Genomic DNA, 23,133 nt, shown 5'->3' on the forward strand with positions numbered 1-23,133 from the left:
AACAAATGAATGCATTTTCCCTCTAGTATCACACACTAAGAGCCCACATATCTAAACCATTTGACTCCAGGCTTGTGAAGAAAAAAGCCTTTTTGTTGTTGTTGAGAAATAGCATTAAAAGGCAGAAAAGCAGAAAGAAATAACCATATGGTCACTTTTGGAATACAATAAAAAACGATCAAATATGAACATTAATCTTACTAGCAATGGTTGGTCCTTTACAAAGGTTAACTCCAAAGCAAGAATGTATTGGGTTTCCCCTTGCTGCTTCTTTATTGTGTATATAGAGACTCCATTTTTTTTAAATAGAATTCTCCGCCACCCCCCACCCCGCTTGTTTTTTATGCCAGAAATATTAAGCCTTGGCTGCTCATTCTTTGCTGGAGGACCCTGGCAAGCTCTTTGGAGCAGATAATCATGATGTCATATGGGCCTGTAACTGAATGGCAGCTCTCCCTCCCCATGAGCTTCAGGGAGGGAAGTGCTGAAATGTAGGGCCAGATTTTGGCCCCTTCGGCACAATGTAGGTTTAACGAACTACTTGCGAATCCCATTTGTGGTAGGGGAATTATGAGTGGCATAGAGCAGGCATGGCAGCTGAACATTCCCCCCCACACACACCTCAAAGCTCCCAACTGCTATGGAGGGGGAGTGTCTGGGGAACTCTGGGTGTAGCTGGGTGCTGCTTCTCTCAAAATAATCCTAGCTGAAACATTCACTCTTCCAAAATAGCTCAGATGTTCTGAACCCCAGATATAATGAAGGTTAACGAGGCATAACTTTTCTATCATTGAAAGCTGTAGTGGTAGCACAAAAGAAATCTCCTCCACAAGTCACCTCTTTCATTTCATGGAAGGTGCTCAGATACTACAGTATTGGGCAGCCTTCTAGAAACCTAGATAGATAGAAACCAACCAACAGTCGAGAAGATGACAAAATGTGGAGGGATAATGGTGGAGAGCTCATCAAACCATACAAAGGCAGGAGGGAAGAACTAGTTCATCTAATGCAGAGAGGGCAAGCTCTAATGAGACAAGTGTTTCACCGTACGTCTATCACTTCTCAGACCGCTAGACTCCCACTGTGCATGCCTCATCTCCACAGAGACATCTGATACTTCGGATCTCGATGCTGTACTTCACGAGAGGAAAAAGCTGAAGGGACTAAAACAAGTCGGATGGCAGAGTGGTGGTGCTGGGGGTATTTTCCCAGGAGAATTTGTGCCCCTCAATCTGAAGTTTTAGGTTGGGTCCCAATCTATAAAACAGTGGACAGAATGTAAACCAATTTAAAAGTATATCATTCCATACTGAGAAGAGAGATTTGCCTGTTCTTCCTCAAAAAGAATTCTAAAATGTTCTTTGAAGAGAAAAAATTACACAATTATCTCTAGGCCACTGCATCATGCTGTAGTCTTACTGCCTGACTATTTTTGCAATGGCCACGACATTTTTAGTGTGTCTTGATTGATGCCAAGTTAATGCACATTTAAAACCCTCCTCATGCCCTACGACCTCTTCTGACTACTTCTGAGAGTAATTGAAGAATACCGTGGGTGGAACCTAAGCTTCGTGCTTTTCTTTTCTCTGATGCTGTCCCTCTGGTTAGTAGGTTTTCAGGGCTCTCCACCATGGACTTCAGTGTGGAAGCTTTATCCCCAATCAAAACTCTCACTAGTGCAAATCACTTCCTACACTGGGGCCAGTCTTCCATTAATTGCCTCATTACCATGCCTTATATCTAGGATTTTCTGTTAGCCTCTGTCATAGGGGCAGGTCCAGTAAGCTTCATTTATAGACGTTCCTGAGCAAAATTCTGTCCTGGTTTTACTGAGGAGATAGGCCCCAGCAAAAAAGTCTGGATCTGGATTGCAAAGCCATATGTTTTTCATATCTGGGGGTTTGGTTCATTTCTAGACAGCAGCCAGCTGAGAAGTTCAAATCCAGATCCTGAAACTGCAATCCCTCCAAAGCTCAGGGACAGAGGGACATTGGATCTGGGATTTTGGCTTAGACCCCTCTCTCATTACACCCATAAAACCCTATTGCCTTCAACTGGATTGCACAGGTGCATGTGAGGAATTTGGCCTGCTATACAATTGTACATCATAATCCTGACACCAAAAAAGTAAGCAAAGTCACAGAAAAGAGCAGAAAGGGGGACCTAAAACTGCCATTAAATGTCAAATAAATAATCTGTCCTGATGCCAAGAATAGTGCCTCCAGGTATGTCCTTTGTGGCCTTATTAATAGCTAACTAATTTGAATCCCTTTCTTCTGAGCCTCACCCTGGAATGGGAGAATTTATGGAAGATGAGTTGGATCACAATGTACTTTGCTTGTGTCCTTGATTCATAACATTGGCTAGGAACCCACCTGTATTATGCCACTGGCAGCATTCAGCATCAAAGGTAGGTTTTAGTATTTGTGACACCAGCCTTCATTCATCACTGAGGAGCAAATGAAAATATGCTAACGAGCAACATACCCCATAACCCTGGAGCTAATTATGCATCTTTCTTCTGAAAATGAGTGGAAAACATGAGCTTGGAAGACATCCATGGAGCAATTAAACATGCACTGTCAACATGTCACAAATACTGTGTTTTTACAGCTGAAATGAAAACACAAAGTGCCATCTGCTCAAACTGCAGAATAATTAGCACATCATAGCACACATCCATGACATGTACCTGTCAACAGTCATCAGCATAGTAATGACATTTTTCACTCTGAATAGCAATAGCTTTCCCCCCCCCCCTTTGAAGGCAGTTTGTGGTACTGTTATTTTAAAAAAATGCATACAAATATGTCCTCTATGAAACAAGATTCCATTCTACTAAGTTAGCATTCCAGCTGAATTGGTTCATCCATTTTGTAAACAGAGCTCAAATTCCATGCCCAAGAGCAGGAAAGTCTTGTCCATGGAAGTTGTTTTTAAAGAGGTATATGTACTATTTTGAATGAAGTGCTGGTGAAACATGTCTTATTTTCACCGTTGGGCACTGGTGGGAGCCAGATCCTCAGCTGAGGATTGACTTCAGGGAGATACTCTGATTTACACTACCTGATCTGGCCTGCTCATTGCTTTCCCCCTCACTGCCTCACCAATCTGTCTCTCCTCTGAACTGGAGGAATATCTTATCTAAATGAGAAGATAATTCAGTTCCAACAGTCACTGCATGCTTGGCCACCCTACTGAGGTGTCAGTTGGTACTGGCATTGGTACCACCACAACAAAAAACCCTCAGGCTGCTACCATAATATTAGATGAACCCATCAAGGCAACTGACCCCCACACTTTGCACAGCCAGTAATACAATTGCACCTTTAGAGACTTAACTCCAGTTGAGGTCCATGGAATTATATATTACTATGCTAGCAATTAATTTGGCCTTCGGCTTAAGACTGCTTAAGGTCTACACTTTCCCCATATAATTTAGAAAGCACAAGACCATATCTTCTTACGTGATTGGATAGCACCTGGCAATCTTACTTGGGGTCTATGGCTGCTGCCATAATAGTAAAATAATAAAAAATGTATTTTGTAAATGCTTTACAATTCTGACTCATCCCAGTATAATAAAAGCCATCCAGTGCAACTCTGCCCATCACCATAAACCCACTGAACATCAAAGCTGATAGTGTAATTGGAAGACTTGCAAGTATCAACAGAGTGTTCTACTGAGCTAAGCGTTAAGCATTCTTCAAAGTCTATCCCATGTATTAAAGGAAATTATATGGATCTTGGTTATTATTGTTTCTGGTGATCAGAAACAGGTGTGAATCAGGTGAGATAAAGTAGAAACCTCCCTTCCCCATCACCATGAATGTTCATGTAAAATTCAAATCAACCCTAATTTAAAGTTTGAAAAAAGTAGAAGTTTGGGGAGAATAAAGGTTATCTATCTATCCTCTACTTTTACCATCCTGGTCACCAATCTATATGCCCATGCATACTGGCTACCAGAAGCAAGGTGCCAAATACTGCAAGGGAGTCTACTCTTGTGGTATATCTAGCCCACTGGGAAGCTCAGAAGGGACACCGCAAGGAAACTTAACCTTTTGATATTTCCAGCCTTATTATTACTGATTCATGAGATCCAGATAATTTGTATGAAGATCCAAATGTTGTTGTGCTTATTGGAACTGAAGCCAAACATCCAAATGCTCACCAGCACTGATGATAGTGTAATAAAGGGGACTGCGCATCACACAACTCAAAGCAGTTGGGCATAACAGCTGCCTTCCATTCAGGCTAAAAGAGGGAATGATTAGATGCCCCTGTGTTTAGTGATAGCTGAAACAATGGAAAAATCACCTCCCAAGGGTGAGACCACATGCAAGCCTGGCCCATGAGGTCCATAGGGTTTCCTGTGGGACTGATAAACACAGGGGCACAGGTTTGATTGGACTGCAGCTATGAGGAAGACAGAGAAGCACTGGTAGGGTCACCCTGAGACAAACTAAGAGAAAGAGCTGAAGCATTGGCTGGAAGGAGGATTGTGGCTGTGAGCAAAGAAACTGTCTCCTGCTGTGCACAGGGAACCAGGATTTTGTACGTTCTTGATAAATTAACAGGATTGCATCAAAGAAATACCAGACTCCATCATCTGTGTCTCCTCCTAACACGCAACCCCCTGAAAATTAGCTAGCCATTTGGGTCAAAAGGAGCAACAATAGGTTACTGTCTGGCATGTCCTTCAACATGTTTAAGTCTTGGGTGGGGATTTTGAAAGGGTGCTAAGGGCACCAGTGAACAACTCTAATTGGATTTCAATGAGATTTGAACACCTGACTCCCTTAGGCACCTTCAAAAATCTCAAACTTTATAACCGCCAATTAATCCTCTGAGATCCATGGTGGGTGAGGTAATATCGTTATTGGACTAACTTGTGAAGGCAAAAGAAACAGGCTTTCAAGTTCACACACAGCTCTTCTCTGAATCCTCAACACAGCCAAGATTGAGGGGTTGTTTCTTTTTAAAGGGCAATGGCTCACATCACTGACTCAGCAGGATAAATTGCTGCCATTGAATTAAGATACATTAAGAGAAAAACAAATGCTGTCTGTCTTCCATCTGAACTTAAAGACAGAGAGAGCTCACATTTTTTCCTTGTTCTCATTTAATATTATTTTGCACTACCACAAATATAAACTGACAGACTAATGCCAACCTGTCACACATTAAAAATAAAACATTTAACCAGGTTAACAACATTCTGGCATTCCCTAACTGCAGTAAAAGCCGTGGGAAGCAACTATGGGGGAAGACGCGTTCGTGGAAGCCCCCTTTGTGGAGTTTCTTCCACATTGCTCCTTCGCAAGGGGAGGCTTTCCCATCCCCACCCATCAAACAATGATTCCCCAAATTCAGACCTCAAACCCTTAGCAATCCAGGGCAGAGTCATTCATGTGAAAGCCCTTGTGACAGGAAACTGTCCCTCAGGATACCTCCCTTGTGGCACAGTGTGGCCCTGCAGGCATACTGTACTCTGCTCCCTGTCTGCCTCTTGTAAGAAACTGCTCCCAGGCCAGAATACTTGGAACTGAGATTGTCTCTGTGGGTATGTCTACACAGGGCTAAAAGACCCGTGGCATGGCCGCAGGCGGCCCAGGTCAGCTGACTCAGGTTCACGGGGCTAAGAGTCTCTGTAGACATTTGGGCTTGGAATTGTGGGTTACTTTTGGCAGACTCCCAGAGCACAAGTCCAGTGGGGCTGAGTCTACACTGCCAAGCAAAAGGGCTTGAACCCTGGGTCCTGGCTTGACTCAAACTCTGATCCCCTCATCTGGTAGGGTCCTGCGACCGAGCCCTGGGTCAGCATGATTTGTGTGTAAATGGAAGAGAGGTTAGGTTGGAGGCTGAGTTCAAACCCTGGGCTTACATTGTAATGTAGACATACCCAGACTCTAGGACCCTGTGAGGTGGGAGGGTCCCAGAGCTCAGGCTGCAGCCTGAGCCCCAGTGCCTACACCACAATTAAACAGCCCCTTAGCCTGAGTCTGGCAACCCACCTGCTAGAGTCTATGCTGGTAACTCACATAGGCTTCATCTCCTCAGGTCAAGTCTCACAACCCTCCTCCTGGAGTCTGTACTGGTAGCTCAAGCCAGCTGTAGCCCCCAGTCAGCTTTTCTAAACTGGCCCCTTTCAAATATTTCCCCTAGGCTAGGAGAGGTCAGCAGACCCCCTCCAAGCTGTTCCCTTCCCAACTCCCTTTTGAGTCGCTGAGGCTTCTCTTTTATCACTAGGCCTGGGACTGATTTAGCCATAAGACCTACCTGTCACACAGCTGCACTGACTTCCCCACCTGGGAAGGAGAGCTGAGGGAAGCTCATGTAGGGCTGGACCTATTACTCTTAAAGGGGCCAGTCATCCTGTGACTGCTCTGTACATCTGGGAAATTGCTACCTTCCCATCCTCCATTACATGACAACAAAGCGCCAAAGGAGGCACATTCTACCAGGGCCTCCCCTGTCAGTGGCTGCCTCGTGGGAGGGTTACCACCTGACCAGGTTTTCCCAGGATCATCCCTTTTTTGAGGTAGCTGTCCCAGGCAATCTCTAAGGGCTCTCAGTGCACTCTGCCAGCTGTCCAGTTTTATGGGCTCAGGATCATCCTGGATATCCCAGCTTTTCATGCCAGAGGTGGCAACCGTAGCCCCATACCCCCTTAAAGAAGAGCTGGCTACAACACAGGGATGTCTGCAGGAAGACTAGTATCGCTCCATTAACAGAACTGCATAGATACAGAAGAACTGGGCAAAGAATAGGGAAAAAAGATAGATTTGTTGAACATCATACTTGATAAATGTATTGGATGGATATGTTTAAATTATTCACCCAGCTCTCTAAAAATATGCCATGAATAATGTAGTCCAAGTGGGACATTCTTAAATACAACTATTTGATGAAAATTATTCGACCAGTTCATTATAAAGCCTGAGGAGAAAAGGCTCTGGCAGTGATGGGATAAGGTGGTGTGTATTTACCTCAGTGGTTAATGATTGCTCCCTGAAGCAAACATTCTGAATTGAATTACAAATTTCTTCTCCCTGGCCCATGTACCTTGCTAGCGAGGAGTGTGAAAACAAATTTGACAAGATTTTCAAAAATGTATGCATAAAGTTGGGCTCTTCAGTCCATATTTAGCCACCTAAACAAGTGACCTGAACTTCAAAAGGGCTGAGCACACAAACTTTCACTGAAGCCAAATGGGAGCTGCTGTCCTCTCTGGACTTTAGACCAGAGCTGGAAGTTGTGTGGGGTAGGGAGAGAGGCTGCAGCAACAGGCCAGAGGTAACAGCCTGGGAGCTGGTTCGCACCTAAACATGGAAGTAAGCCATCTTTGAAAATCTCACCATTTCTTTTGGAGAAACAAATACTAATAATTTGGAAGCTCTAACTTCTGAAGCATGTGTTAATATTCTTTTTAAATAGACTTTAATATTGCCTTAAGGAAAAGCAACAACCATCATTTACAAAAACATTTAATCTGTGTTATGGACCTGACATCCGCTGACCAAAAAAGTAAGAGCACATCTTAGAGGCAATTTTTTTAAAGCTGTAAATGTGCGGCAAGTGATAATTTCTGTACAAATTGTCAGAGTGACCAGTGTAGGTTTAAATCTAAATGTTATTTGGAGATAAGTTACTAAGCGTCATCTGTCCCTTACTTTTTAACACTCATGAAAGTAAGGGACAGATGACGCTGGGCAGAGCCAGGAAAAATACAAGTGAGAGCTGTGTAAAGCTTCCCACCCACAACTTTGTCACTGTCATTTGAATTCTGACTTTCAATACCCTCTGCTACATCACTCTTGGCTTCCCCACATCAGCTCTGGCACAGCACCTCAGTCCTCTGCGTGGATTTGCAGATACTGCTCGGTGTGCAATTATACTCAATTATGCAGGTGGATTTGTAATGACCATGTTGATAAATATGCACAAAGAACACGAACTGGAGAATACTAAATAACTTTTGCCTATGGCACACTGTGTGGTTGTTGTTATTGTTTTGGGTCTTTGTTTGTTTTGCTTGAATTACTTACAGGCGACAAGCTGACTTGAATAAAGAATTTAACTGGAAAAACCTTTAGCTCCCCTATGCCACAACTCACAAAGTGCAATAAAAACCATGGCCAAAGAACCAAATGGAATAAGAGTCTCAGAGAATGAAGGCCAACCTCATCTAAAACCAAGCACAATTCATCATTTTTCTTTCCATATCACACTGCGTGGCATACATTGTTCTCAGCATGGGTAATGTTGTTCAGCGAATGCCTTATTTACATTGATGTTTTTAGGCTAAAAATGTTATGCAGAGTTTACTCTTTAAAGCCAGCAGCAGGCACAACTTGATTACACTACATGCAACCTAGAGTAAGTCCTGCTTAAAAGAAAAAAATTTAGTGCTAAAAGAATATTAACACTAGGTTGTAGTATGTTACATTTTTAACTGAGTGGGCTTGTCAATGGCTTTGAAGGGCCCAATTCAACTCTTAGTAAAAACGATGGGAGTCCTGTGAGTGATTTTAATGGGAGTGGACCTGGCCCTAACTGAATAGATTTCTATGGTTTTACACGTTGCCCTTTTAAGTTAAGAGGTGCTCTGCCATTTGAGACAATGCCAACCAGCAATCGTGTTCTACATAGACAATAGCTACCTGCAACTGCCAAACTTTCAACTGACACTGTGAGCTAGATTGGGAGTTATCAAAAGCCCTTAGTAAGGGGCAGCGTGTAGCTCAGCTACCCAAGGGTCCTTGCTTATTCCTTGTTTTATGAGATAAGTAAGCTGCACCAGCACTGTATCTAATTTTTCTCTTCACCAGCCCAGCTGTGCTGGCTGGTGCATGGGAATGTGGAGCCAATACTGTGTCTATTCCCCCCTCTTATTTGTCCACTCCTTGCCCATCTGTGTGATTGAGACAGCAGTAGCACTGCCTGTAGCAGCTGCTTCCCACGCCAACCCCAGAAAATGCGTGAGTCTGCACAGGGGGTTAAAAGGGGTCATAGGGCATCTGACAATTAAGCCCAAGAAAGCAACCTTCAGATTACAGAAGAAAACTGTAGTGTTTTCATCTGAAAGAGGGAGGCATCCCCATTGGCAAATCTCTCTGAATACCACAGTCATGTACAATCATCTAACAGGTCACGTAAGGCTGGGAAAAGATAAGTGGAAGAGAATTAAACAGTAAAAATTTTAATCTCATTAGATAAAGCCTGCCAATTAAGCACGGAAACTTTACAAAACGCTGACTCTCTACATTTTTGACATGAAATACCTTTGGAGGAATTTGGCTTGTATCCATGTAGGAGATCCAAAAATGTTAATGACTGATAAAATAAAGAGCAGGACATGAGTGGAATATAAATAGTTTAATTTATTACATTTTCTAGTATATTTCCAAAGATTTCATAATAAAATGTACATTTAATTTGATATGAATTCAAAGGACTTTTAATGTAGCTTTATATGATGTCTTCATAAATTATATGCCTCTTTGACCATGCATAGACCCACAGTAAAAATAATATTGGAGAGAAAAATCTGGAGAAAGTACTAACATTTTCACAGTTCAGTTGTCTTATTTAAAATATAAAAAAATCAGCTGCTTTGAAAACATCCACCAAAAATTATTATTTAGCACATTAATCAGTAAAGAAGGATTTATAATCTATAGCCCAGTCCTGCAAATGCTTGAGTACACATGGAACTTATTCATATACTTAAATATCTGTCTTCAGGAAGATGACACATATCAGTAGTTCCCCGGGTGCTTAAATGTTTGAATTCAAGGGCCTACCTAGTGTGAAACTCTACTCACTGTATGTTCTGAAGTCTTATTTATATATATATATGACATCTAGAGCATTAGGAACACAAATGTTCCTAATGTTAGTGAAAAGTAGGCGCTTAATTTTTCATTCCTTACATTTTAAAAACTTGTTATTTGTTTGATTTGGGCAAAAAGCCCTACATTTTTCTGAAAATATCTAACATGCTACTCAAAAATCAAAAAAGACTGAAATAAATGACGCAAAGGTTTATGATCAAAGTGGCCTTTTCTGGTCTTAAAAATGTATGTCTTGTTAAGCTATAGTTTCTTCATTCAGGAGTGCATCAAAAGGAGTAGCACTTCACACAAACATTTTATTTGCGGCAATAAACTGGCCAGAAAAAAATACACATTGTTTTATATGGTATAAAGCATAAAAAATCTTTCATAAGTATATGAGTTTATAAAAATAATTTACCACACTATTAGACGCTTCTCAATAGAAAATGGTGATTTCACCCTGTGCAGAAGCCCAGCACAAGGCCAGTGCACCACTTAAATAGTCTGTTTTAAAAATATAAATTTTCTTAATCGGATATAAACAATGCACATATGGAAATTAGGACAGTTTTAGGTGTTGTCTACACAGGAAAGATTGACAGGGTTTGTTTTTTTCTTTTTGTTTACTCAACTATACAAATATAGCTAACTTGAGAGAGTGCATTCACACTGCTTTGTCTAAAGTGGCTTAAGCAACTTCCTTTGTGAATCACAATGCCCACGCAGCACTGTTTTTTGAAATAAGCACACAAGCTGTCTGGGCAGGTGTCCCAGGGTACCGTGTCTGTTGCTAGGCTCAATACACTGTAGATTGTTTATCGTTTTGGATTGTGGGATACCTACTGGAATCTACTGGACTACTGGAACATGGGGTCAAACTCCCTTGATTCCTTCCACTATAACCCAGAATTGGCTTGTTTTCCCACTAGTCAACACCATTTTCAAACTGTTTTAGATTCAAACGAGTTTTCAAACTGCTGTCAGGCAGCATGGATGAAGCACTGCAGAGTACAGCAATCCTGACCATCATTAATATGAACAGGGTGCTCCATATGTGTTAACTGCATAGGCAGGTGGTGTTGGAGGAGATGGAAGATCACTATCATTGTGACAGCATATGGATGCTGCTAGAGCAAGAAGAGGCTAAAACTAAGCAGTTACTTCAGTCCAGCTCCTCGTAGTATGCACATGTGCTGTGGGTATTAACCAAGATCTTTGTTTTTGTAATTCTGCCACTGCTCCTTGGTTTTGGTGCCACACTGGCACCTGTCCTGGGAATGCCTCTTTCTCCTGCGTTTGCAATGTTAGCTGCTGGTAAATCTTGGCATTTTAGTGACTCCTGAAAAGATGAGATTGAATGTACTCTTCTCCCTGGAAGGCCAGGAATTCCTCAATTTCCTGATGCAACCACGTGAGGGTGCAATGGACTCAGGGTCTGTGAACTTGCCTCGAACTGGAGATACACAGATGCATTTGTGTGTCTGCCAGTATTTAAACAGAGATAGGAATGTCCAATCAAGATGCAGTTGGTGCTTAAATTGGTCTGAAAAAAGTTTTTTTGTGGGGTGGGGTCCATCATAATCTGGGAGCAGCAACTTTGGTAAAACGGTGCTTGAGGTGTGCCCCTCAGCAACCTAGCTCGGTTTTTAAACTTTTTCTTTATTCCCCCAGGTCTGCAATCCCTTAGACCACCATGTCGCCCCTCCATTCCCTCACCAAGCACAGAGACTTTAAATACCGGATACGGTGGAGGATAGGGCTACGCAAATAAGTGATTTTTTAGTTTGGTGGCTGAACCGTAAAATCGGGGGGGGAACTGTTTTAGGTTGAATGAAATGCTTTGTTTGAGGGTATGGTCTGGGTTTTTTCCCCTCCCCCCCAACATTTTAAAATAATTTTGAGGTAAAATTCAAAATGCAAAAGAATTTTGAATAAAAAAATTGAAACATCTAATTCAGAAAAGGTTGAAACAAAGTGTTTTGATTATTTTAGAATTTTTTTGCTCCCGACCAAAACAATTCAGCAAATTCAACGTGAATTAGCAAAATGCATTTTTTGGACAAAAAAGAAGTTTTGGTCCCAGCTCTAGTGGAGAGTGCACATGTAACCAGACAAGCCAATCCAGATATGAAGTAATGCAGTGTGGGATAGCAGTGCAAGGAATACCTGATATGATATAGCTATTTCAAAACGGGGATATGTCCACACCAATCTTACAGTGGTATAACACATTCCAAAACAAAATTATGTCACTTCCAAAGTCGGTTAATTACAGAGGGATAAGATGCAAGATAATGCCCCAAAAGATCATTTGAGTCTGGATGGAAGGCAGTTTATGCCAAAAAACTAAAGATGCCCCCCCTTCCCCACCCCCACCCCAAAGAAAAAAGCTTTCCCATGTAGACAAGGCCTTTCCAAGATAAACATTTTCCTTTCACAGAGGCTAGTACAAGGGGCAACCGTGGTAACAAGTATTCATCTCTAGGATAAGAAACTATGAGGGATTAATTTTGGTTTTAGGATTTTTGGAAGCCAAAAAGGACTTGCTATTCTGGATATTGCTAATTATGGCTAAATGTACGTGACAGGCTATTTTGCGACTCAGAATGAAACATGACATAAGATCACCCCTCTATACTCATACTTTACCTGCTGCATTACTGTGATCTGATGATATGCAGGCTCACTGAGGAAGTGTCACCATCATACTGTTTTATAATGCAGTACATGGAGTTACCATAGAACTATCAGTACTTGTGGTTACACATTTAAGTTAGGAAGCTCTTCATTTAGGAGAAAAGGGTTATTCTCAAACTGTGCCAGCAGTTCTTCCATCGCTGCCTACCAGAAAATACTGGGTTAAGGCTGCGACATCATGGACGCATCCTGTAGATGCCTTGCCATGCAGCAGCTTGATGTTAAATACTCCCACTGTTTTGCCGATTGCCATCCAATCATCACGAGTGACTAACAAATCCCAATGTGCTCTTCTCATTCAGTTAAATGAATGCTTTGGTGAAAGGGGTGCCCCCCGCTGCTGAGGATGATGAGGACAGCTTATTTGGAGATGTTTTCTTCTGCCTTGCACAAGTCAGCCGTGGTGATGAAAGTCAGTCTCTGGCAAACGCAACAACAATGGGGGTGATTAACCTCAGCAGCCAGACTGAAGGATATTTCCACCAGAACGCTTCGTCACTGACAGCGTGGTGAATATCTAAGAGGAAGGAAGCAAGAATGTTTTCAGTCCATTGAAATGAATCCCAAGGAGGATGGCACTCAGATATACAAGGAATAATGCTACAACCTTAGCATTTCTTATTCAAAGTAGTGTATTGTAATGGCAAAGACACATTTAACATCCTCATTGCTACACAGTACACACACTCCTTGTCTTCACCACTTCTCTTAGGGTTTTTATTTTTGTGGTCAAGAAGAAACAATTGAGGGAAAGTCACGTGGCTTTCTACCACTTTTATCTTAATATGGTAAATTAAAATATCAGGTTAATCATATATAATTCTGGAACCAATTCCAGCTCTAGATAGTTTGGATTAGGATTTACAGCACTTGTGCTGACCAGGATCCGGTGATTGGAACTCCTGCTTTAGGAAGCGTGGAGCAGATGTGGCTACCATTCCAACACATACAGTGGGATTCTGTGCTATGTCTCCAGAAGCCCTGGGCAAGGGGAAGAGAAAGATGGTTTTAAGCTAATTTTGCATCTGTCCGGTTCTGGGGCTAAATTATGCTGGTTGTCATTTTAGAATAGTCCTGGAGGCTGCTTTAAATTAGGGCAGCATACCTTGGGGTTCCTATCATTTGCGGTACAAGCCAGAATGGCCATAGGAATACACACTAAGGCCCCAACGTCTACTGCCCATGGCACAAAGGTTTGTCTGGGGAAGGGCCAGTATAGAGACACCTATTGTGGCCCAACATAGTACCTGAAAGGAGGAAATTCTACCTCAGCAACTCGCCTGTTGAAGTCCAAGAATATCCAGTGCCAAGATCAAAGATTCCAGGAAACCTGTGTTCCATTCCCTACTCTGACACACTTTTTCTCTGTGACCTTGGGCAAGTCATTTAACCGCTCTGTGCCTCAGTTTACAATCTTCTGCTTTTGTGTGTCCCTTTCTCACACTTCTTGTCTGTCTTATCTATAAGACTATAAGCTCTGTGGGGCATGGACTCCCTCTTACTAAGGGGGCTAAGCACTGTATAAACCCCACATGCTACTGTAATACAAATAAAATAATAATAGACTTTAATGGAGGTAACCCCACACATTTCAGGACCAGGCTCTTTTAAACTACATCTTTGACTGAATGAGCTTAAACGGTTCCCGAAAAAAATGAAAATTCCATGAGCACAACTCTTCCAATGTAGTTCTCTTGGATTAAAGCTGCTCTAACATGATGCTGAAGGAACAATATTCTCAGTGCACTTTGTAAAGGTTTTCTTCTCCCCCTCCTCCCCAGACAATAGCTAAGAAACCTTTGTAGATCTAGTCTACAAAGTGAGGACTCTTGGTGCTTTCCTGACACTTACATTAAAAATAAAGATATTCAAGAGTAGTTTTTGTAAAATGAAAAAGTACTGAAATTTTAGAAGAAAAATAAGTTGCATGAAATCCAACAAATTACCTCAGTTAGTAGTTAAGGTTTATTACACAACTGATGGTGTTGTTTTGCACACATATAATACAGGAAGGATTACAGGAAATCAAAACCACTTCTATCTAAATGGTTCAAAGCGACAGTAATTAGCTGGCATCAAAGTCATCTCTGAGGAAGAATAAACTGAGAACAGAACAGAGTATCTGCACATTTCTCTCATGCAAATAAGATTGAAATGTCTGCAGTTAATAGAGATCTGAAAGCCTTAAAGTTCAGTAAGTTGAAGCCTTGCTGTATACAGACTGCTAACAGCTCTTTGGAGAATAGCATCAATAAATGATACACAACCCCCTCCCTCTGTAAGCAAATAAAACACTACATGCCAATAAGGAATTCAGATACATGCAAGAAACTACCTTAATTTATAGTGAAAAGAAAGAGGATATATTTAAGCTAAGGGACTGGGTTTGAAATAGGGCTTCTAATTCTCCAATGCAAAATACGGTATGTGCATCTTAATCTTCATTTTCATTTCAAGTGGACTTTGATTGCATTGCATTGTTGAAGTCACTTTGAAATGAAAATAAAGATTAAAATGTGCTAGCTTTATCTGTTTTTCCTTCTTGGTCTTCACCCCAACTTCTATGTGTACTGGCTAGCTCTAGCTGCTGTGCGGTCTCTGCATAGCTTCTTGACTAAAGCAAACCAGCTGGGATCTATCTGAGAGTTACTGGAAACATGATTTTTCAATTGAGAGCTTGTTAGCTGTTCAAGTGAAGACAAGGCTATAGAATCCATTAAATGGAAAGTGCTCATTAGTGAACTAGCTGAGTCATGCCAGTTTTTAAAGGAAGATTTGCCTGAATTGTAAATACCAACATTTTCAATCACTACAATTCAGTCTTTCTTAAAACCAGGTCTCATTACGGCCCAGTCTGCCACCTATACTCACACTGAGTAGCACTTGTCTCTGCAAACAGTCTCATTGATTTCAAGAGCCTGTTTTGTAGAGTAAGAGAAGCAAAATCTGACTAATTTATAAAAGTAAAGTAAATTAGAGCCCAATCCTTCTACCCTTACTCAGTGGCGGATTTAGAGTTAGTGGGGCCCTGTGCTCAGCTTCATTTTTGGGGCCCCTCCTTGGGACCCAGCCAAGAAACATTCTCTCTTATCTCCCCGCTACCCACCCCTGTTTTTCATCCTTTTTTTCTTCCTCCTCCTCCTATAAGTAATAGGAAGTAAATGAAAATCAAGTGAGGTACCTTGATAGTTTTTGTCTAACCTATTTTTCCACAGACCACTTGAAAATCGCTGAGGGTCTTGGCAGACCCCTTAATGATCTTTCCAAATATTGTTTGTACCATTAGCTAACTATTGTAAAGTGCTTTGGGTAAGAGCGCTTTATAAAAAAATGTAAAAAAGTGTTGGGGTGCGGGGTCTGGCCAGAAGTTATAATCGGGGAGGGGGCTCCGGGCTGAGGCTGCAGGGTCTGGGAGAAAGACAGAATGCAGGAGCAGGCTGGGGATTGGGGTGCAGGATCTGGCCAGGAGTTAGGGTGCAGAAAGGGGCTTAGGGCTGGGACAGGGGGTTAGGGCGTGGAGGCAGCTCCTGTTTGGTGCAAGGGGTGCAGGTGGGGTGTGGGTGGGGGGTGCAGGAATCAGGAAGGGCAGGTGGCTGGGGGTGTTTGAGATGGTGTATGAGTCAGGGCTGGGGGTGCAGGGTCTGGGAGGGAGTTAGGGTGCAGGAGTGGGCTCAGGGCTGGGGCAGGGGTGTGGAGCACCTACCTGGGGCAGCTCCCATTTGGTGCGAGGGGTGCAGGTGGGAATGTGTGTGTGGGGGTGCAGGAGCTCCTGTTTGGTGCTCAAGGTTTGGGGGGGTGGGGAGTGTAAGGGGGTTCAGGAGTCAGGGAGGGCTCGGCGTGCATAAGGGGGGTGCAGGAGTCAGGACAGGGTTTGGGAGGGTGCTCCCAGCCCCAGGCCTCACCCTAGCCTCCTGCCCTGAGCAGCTCATGGTGGGGGGGGTATATGTAGGGGGAGTGCAGGGGCCCCGCCTTTGCTCTGCCCTGCCCCATTTCCACCCCCGTACCCCAAGGCCCTGCCCCCGCCTCTTCTGCACCTTCTCCCGCAAGTGTGCTGCAGCCCTGCTCCTCCTCCTCCCTCCCAGAGCGACCTGAGTGCCGACAAATAGCTGTTAGGCGGCAGGGGAAGCACTGGGTGGGAAGGGGCGGGAAGGCGGCACGCTTGGGGAAGGAGGGAGCTTGGCTGCCGGTGGGGGCGGAGCCTGCAGCAGGAGCCCCAGGAGCCGGCAGGACCAAGCTTCTGCCCCCGCAGCTGCCCGGCCCTGCCCCTCCCCACCATCATTGGGGGGCCCCATGCCAGGACACCCTGTGTTTCACTGTAAATCCGCCTCTGCCCTTACTCATGCTGAGCAACACAGTGCTTGTCAGATGACTGCTTGTGAAATGAGATACTACTGGAAGTCACTGAGGGTGGCAGTATCTGGTCCGAAATAAAGATGTGCTACATCTGTGCAGGAAAGTGAAAGAAACATTCTAAAGGAAAGGAAATTACTAAGTGTACAACATAGAAAGCATGCTGAGGTCAATCGTCGTTCTATTTCTCCCAATGCAGTCAGTACCCACAAAATGCCAACAAGTTTTTTTTTTATTTTTATTGGCTGAATAAGAGATGAGATTAAGTAAAAGGAGCAAAAACCTTTTGAATGCTGGCACTACAAAAATCACCACAACCCTCTGGAGCTTTTAATTTGCATATTCCTCCTCAAAACGATTCTCTCCCCCACTCCTCCCCAAATAAACATGATTAGCTGAAATTACCACACCACATTATGTCTAATCATACTATTCATTTTCAATTTTAGCAGCTCAGCTGTACAAAATAAATTATGATTATCATTCTATCTTCACACTGCATATGCTAATACGCCATTTGAATTCACAGGTGTGAAGACTCCCACTCAGCCATCTACCAGGAAAAGGCCTCTGATAAAATGAGAACTTGTTTTCCTTTCTTTGAGGGTTGATAAGAACCCCATTATAACATGATGTTACAGAGAAAGATAAAACCTTTGCTGTGGATGCTCTGAAATGACTCTGCTATCTGCCAATCTGTTACATTCACAAAGGCTGTCATCTTGCCTACCTTGTATTATGCTGCAAACACAACATACAAATAGCACAGACAAGTAGATGTGGCTACTTTTGCAGATCTCTGGTATTTTAGAATATTACAGCTTGGAGCTAAAATATGTACATAAGGACACAGATTCAGCCCAAGACCCATTGACAGATTCAAGAGTTAAAGTGACTAAGGATATGTCTACACTGCAATTAGACACATACAGCTGCGCATGCGTAGATGTTCAGGATCAGGCTGAAGCCTGGGCTTTCAGGTTCTAGAGCCCAGGTTGCAACCCACCTTCTCAGGTTCTAGAGCACAGGCTGCAGCCCGGGCCCAAACGTCTATACCGCAATTAAACAGCTCCTTAGCCCAAGCCCAAGTCAGCTGGCATAGGCCGGGCACATGTTTTTAATTGCAGCATATGTTTAGCCTTAGAGGAAATCCTCAGCTGGTGTAAATAGGCACTCTCCAATGGAACGTAACTGATTTACACCAGCAAATGATTTTGCTCCTTTTCGTGCTTCTTTACTTAGAGTCAGACACATGAACTGAGTAAAGAAAAAAAAATCTCTGGAGAGGCAGAATTTAAGAGAAAAATCATTAAGTAACTGATCTCTCTCTAGAATACCAGTTTATAAGCTTATTTTAAGTACATAGATCAACCTGAAATGTTAGCCTTGATAACCAATTAGCAGAAATAAATATTTGAAGCCTTCATACACAGATTTCTGAGAGTCAGAGTGTGAGGAGAATTCTCTACTCTCAGACAGAGGAGAGACAACATCATGGCAGACCATTGACATTAAATAGTTAAAGAATTAAACTTATGTAAAAAAACCCAACCCTGAGTCTTTATATAAAAACAGTAAAAACTTCAATATCTGAAACTCCTGGTCATCCAAAATTCAAATCAAACTTTGTGTAGAAACCAAAATTCATTTTTATAAACTCTTATTATTCAAAGATTTCCAACATCTTCCCCCGAGACCCCAAAATAAAAGGCTGTGAGACAGATTCTCAGCTACGGCCAAAATGTGCATCGTGCAAGCTAGGGAGTGCAAGGGTGGAAGTAGTTATGGGCAGGCTTAAAGTTCACTCTTGAACCATCCCTGATCCTGCTGACACTCTATATTAGACTGGTCCCTGTGCTCCGAGTTAGAACATCTTAGGGATGCTTTGATTTATGATGGCTGTAAATGTTCACAAGGTTGAGGATCAGAAAGAGAGATCTTCTGGTGGAGTACAGCAGGTATGGGAGCTCTTACATCATCACTCTTTCCCCTCATGTGCTGGCAGCAGGAAGGAGAGGGATGCCTGATCTCCTCGATCAGAAGATCCCCTTGCACTGGCTGAAGCAAAATGCCATAATCTGGGGTGATTCCCCCTGGAGCTGGATGTACTAGCTTTAGGATCACATCATATGGCACTGCAGTGCAAAGAGGCTGCACTGCATAAGAAAATCTAGCCTTATATATTTTTTGTTGCGAGATACCACACACACACCTCTGATACCACATACACACCTCTGCACAAACTGGATGAATTCCTATTGTGTTGTCCAACTGCGCTTTTGTCAGTCCACATTTGATGGCTGCTGAAAACCCCTGGGTAACTTCTCCAGCATTTGGACCAAGCACATGGAAACCGATAACTCGCTCCTAAATAAAGAAAATCAGTTCAAGTAGCCTTGTACATTTATCCTCTTCAGATATTCTTGAAGATTTTCTTATTACTAAAGACAGTGTGTTTAACTTTTACTCAGATGAGTTGTTCCACTGACTTCAGTGGGCTACTCGCCTAAGTGAAGATAAGCAAATGTGTATATCAAGCATATTGCAATACCAGGGCCAGCGTTGGCTGGTAATTTACTGTGTGTTTGTTCTGAATCATCTCAATAAAAATTAAATTTTACAAACTCCCAGTTTAGCAGTTAAGTAACATTAAGTGTAACAACACAAGAAACACTTATATATGATTCTATTTAGCTTTTCTAACTGGATTGATGTAACTGAATGCAGGGCTGCCCAGAGGATTCAGGGGGCCTGGGGTCTTCGGCAGCGGGTCCTGGAGCAAAAGGACTCCCCGCTGCCAAATTGCCGCCAAAGACCCGGAGCAGAAGAAGCTCCGGGGGCCCAGACCCCGTGAGAGTTTTCTGGGGCCCCCGGAACAAGTGAAGGACCCCACTCCAGGGGCCCTGAAAAACTCTCGTGGGGGCCCCTGCAGGATCTGGGGCAAATTGCCCCACCTGCCCCCCTCCGGGCGGCCCTGATTGAATGATTACTGCTGGGCAAATATGTTCACTGACAAGTAATACATATTCTATGCAAAAGGTCATAAAGCAAAACATTGGCTCATGGATGTGATGTCAGGTTACAAGGAGACTGAAGCCCGAGCCCTGCCATCCAGGCCCAAAGCCCAAGCCAAAAGCCCGAAGCCCTGCTGCCCGGGGCTAACGCCTGAACTTTTCCACCCCTTAGCTTTGTGGGGCCCCCGTGGCGTGGGGGTCCGGGGCAATTGCCCTGCTTGCTACCTCTTAATACTAGCCCAGTGTACATTTCTGTGATTTTATTGTTTATTGCCCATGCCCTGTCCATGACTTTTAATAAAAATACCCGTGCCAAAATCTTAGCCTTCACTACAACCAATAGTTAACATCTCTGGTGACTGCTGAAACAGACAAGGCAGATATTCACAAGAAAACAACTATCACTGCATACTCCACTTCTCTGGCATACACTAGTGTCCAAATGAAAAATATCTGGAAACATTTTAGTATAGCTCCTTTTGTACTACCGACAGAACAACAAATCTGATTTATAAAATATTTTACATCCTGAGCTGGTGTAAACTGCCATAGCTCCATTGACTTCGATGGAGTTATGTGATTTATGCTAGCTAAGGTTCTGTTTTCATGCTATAGCAATCCTGTTGGATATCAAAGGCTATCTGCTTCTGCTAACTACAGGACACACCATTTGTGATTTGAGTTTATTTGGTTTATTGAGTTTATATATTGTATATATATTGTATATATATAAATATTTATATATTTATTATATATTGAGTTTATTTTTCCTCATTAGTGAGTTACCCATGGGCTATTTCAAGGATAAGATAATGGATAAAACCTAAAGTATATCTATTTGCAGTTCTCTCTTTTTTTATGACATTGTATTAGTAAGAGTTTCAGGTAGAAACTTATTAATGCACTGAATTTTCATCCTGTACAACCTCTAACCCTATAGATATTTAAACTCATTTACAATTTTCAGGACAATAAAATGTGAACAAATTAAGGCCCGGATTCAAAGTCCATTTACTTCAATGGACTTTGGATCAGGCCCTATAGCCTCAGTTCTACCACAGGATCCACATGGGTGTAAAGGCGATCTCCAAAAAGTGGAGCCTAAATACTATAGTGATGGGCACCTTAGGGATGAGATAGTTATTTAGACACCATCAGTGTGTGGTAGGATCCTTAGAATTACTATAAGTACATTAGACAACATGGATAGGAGTAGCTAGATAAACTAGATCTATAGATGTTTGCTAATATTGGTTGCTAGATGCCAATATCTAGCAACAAAGATACTGTCACAGTAGAAAAAGTTAAAGGCAAGGGAGAGACTTGTTAATAATTAAAGTCCAACTCAGCTCTTATTAAACAGCTCTTGCTCACTTATAGCCGGGAATGCTGATTCTTTATAATCTACTTAATGGTTTAACAGATTCTGTAGATGTCTGTAGTAGCGAAGGGTGGTAGTTTTATCCCTGCTATGTCAAGTTAATCTTAGCATTATCATTTAAAATAAGATTTGTGAGGGCAAATCCTGTTATAGTCATCCCAAGGGTTCAAAACTAACCCATGGATTTGTAAGGAGATGAAATTTGATGGATTCTGGCTGACCTTGATTTAAGAGAGATGCATCTCCTAAAGGAAGAACAGGAAGACTTCTTAGAAGTGTAAGAGCTATGTAGCATTACTAATAGTTTATTTACCTACTTCTGAAATGTAATGAACATTTCTAGTGATAACTACCAATATTTTTTTAATCCTTATGGAAAACGATTATGTACAAATGTCAGCCATACAGTCTGTTAAAGGGCCATTTTTCTATAAAACAAATATTTGGTACATATTAGAAATGTTTAAAAATATTCAAAAAGGTAGATTAGTGACAAACTGAAGGATATTTATTTTTTAACAAATGGGAAAAACAACTACTTATCCCTTTCACTGCGGCCCCTAAAACAACTAGCCGGTTCCTGTTTCCCCAGGAGGAAAAAAATGCACTTACATTATCTTGAATATTGCAGATTATCTTTGCATAGCATTTGTTGTTGTCTCTAGATGGGACAGTCCACTCCAGTGGCCAGAAATAACTATGGTAAACCTAGAAATACAATAAAGACTTTAAATAAGTTTTATAAGTTTATGGTGCTAGAGTAGACTTTGGAAAAGTGCTCAGCATTGGACTAACTCTGCACCCACTGAAGTCAATGGGGAGTTTTACTGCTAACTTCAGTGGGAGCAGAGTTAGGCTGACAAGGGGCACTTCTGAAATTCTCATCCTTATAGTTCTTAAAAATGAGTAAAACACAATCCCTCCTGGAGTTCTCTGTGGAGCAGTGCAGCTCTACCATTCTTTAAGGTGCCACAAGTACTCCTGTTTTTTTTTGCGGATACAGACTAACACGGCTGCTACTCTGAAACCTGTTTTTTTAGATGAGAAGAGTTTTTAATTAACTGCGGCTTACTGAGAAAAATTGAACATATGCCCCTCAACAAATCAGGAGAGAGCTGGTTTAATCAGGGCTGGCTCTACCATTTTTGCCACCCCACGCAAAAAAAATAAATAAATAAAAAAGCTGCTTGGATTGGCGCCCGAACTGCTGAAGTAAAAAAAAAAAGTCGCCCAGACTGTGCCACCCAAGAATAGACGGAATGCCGCCCCTTAGCTTGTGCCACCCCAGGCACATGCTTCCTCCACTGGTGCCTGGAGCCGGCCCTGGGTTTAATGCATTTCACATAAGTAAGGTTCTAAGGCACTTTATAAACTACATATATAGAAAGATGTTGTCACCCAACACTGAAATTTAGCCATTTCAGGGGTGAAAGGCAGCTCAAGACCACCACTAAAAAATGGTTAGAGGACAAAGAAAAGGAGACTACAGGTGCAACTAAGATCTAAGGAAACTGTAAATTGTAATTATACAAATTAGAATTCAGCCAGGTTACAAATGACATTAAAATTCTTTTTGCCTCCTTCGAGCAAATTTTTTTTTTTTTTGGAAAAAGTCTTCTAAAACTACAAGTGCATTTTTCACAGTTTAGGGTACAAGATTCCACATCCAGTTTGGGGGCTTGCACAGACTGGGGTTTGTGAACATAAACTGAAGGTGTGTGTACAAATGAAAATTTCAGCCATCTTCCAGTGGCCAGAAGTAAGATCCCATAAAAAAAAAAAAGGGGGGGGGGCGCGTTGTGCGTCAGATCATATCATTCTTTTTCCACAAAGCCCTCTTAAAATAAAA

At 42.2% G+C, this 23,133-nt stretch overlaps 1 protein-coding gene across 1 annotated transcript in view; it reads right to left on the reverse strand.

The window, feature by feature from the left end:
• Positions 1-9,846: 9,846 nt before the first annotated feature.
• The window catches only part of TXNRD1 (thioredoxin reductase 1), a 59,534-nt gene continuing 46,247 nt past the window's right edge, over positions 9,847-23,133 (reverse strand). Inside the window, exons 15-17 of the mRNA XM_044987656.1 lie at positions 21,897-21,992; positions 19,122-19,256; positions 9,847-13,056 (exon numbers count right to left, since the gene is read on the reverse strand). Coding sequence (XP_044843591.1) covers positions 12,994-13,056; positions 19,122-19,256; positions 21,897-21,992 — 294 coding nt within the window. The 3' untranslated portion in view covers positions 9,847-12,993. The remainder of the gene's footprint in view (positions 13,057-19,121; positions 19,257-21,896; positions 21,993-23,133) is intronic.

The sequence above is a fragment of the Mauremys mutica genome, chromosome 1 (assembly GCF_020497125.1).
Source record: "Mauremys mutica isolate MM-2020 ecotype Southern chromosome 1, ASM2049712v1, whole genome shotgun sequence".
In the NCBI taxonomy this organism is placed as follows: Eukaryota; Metazoa; Chordata; order Testudines; family Geoemydidae; genus Mauremys; species Mauremys mutica.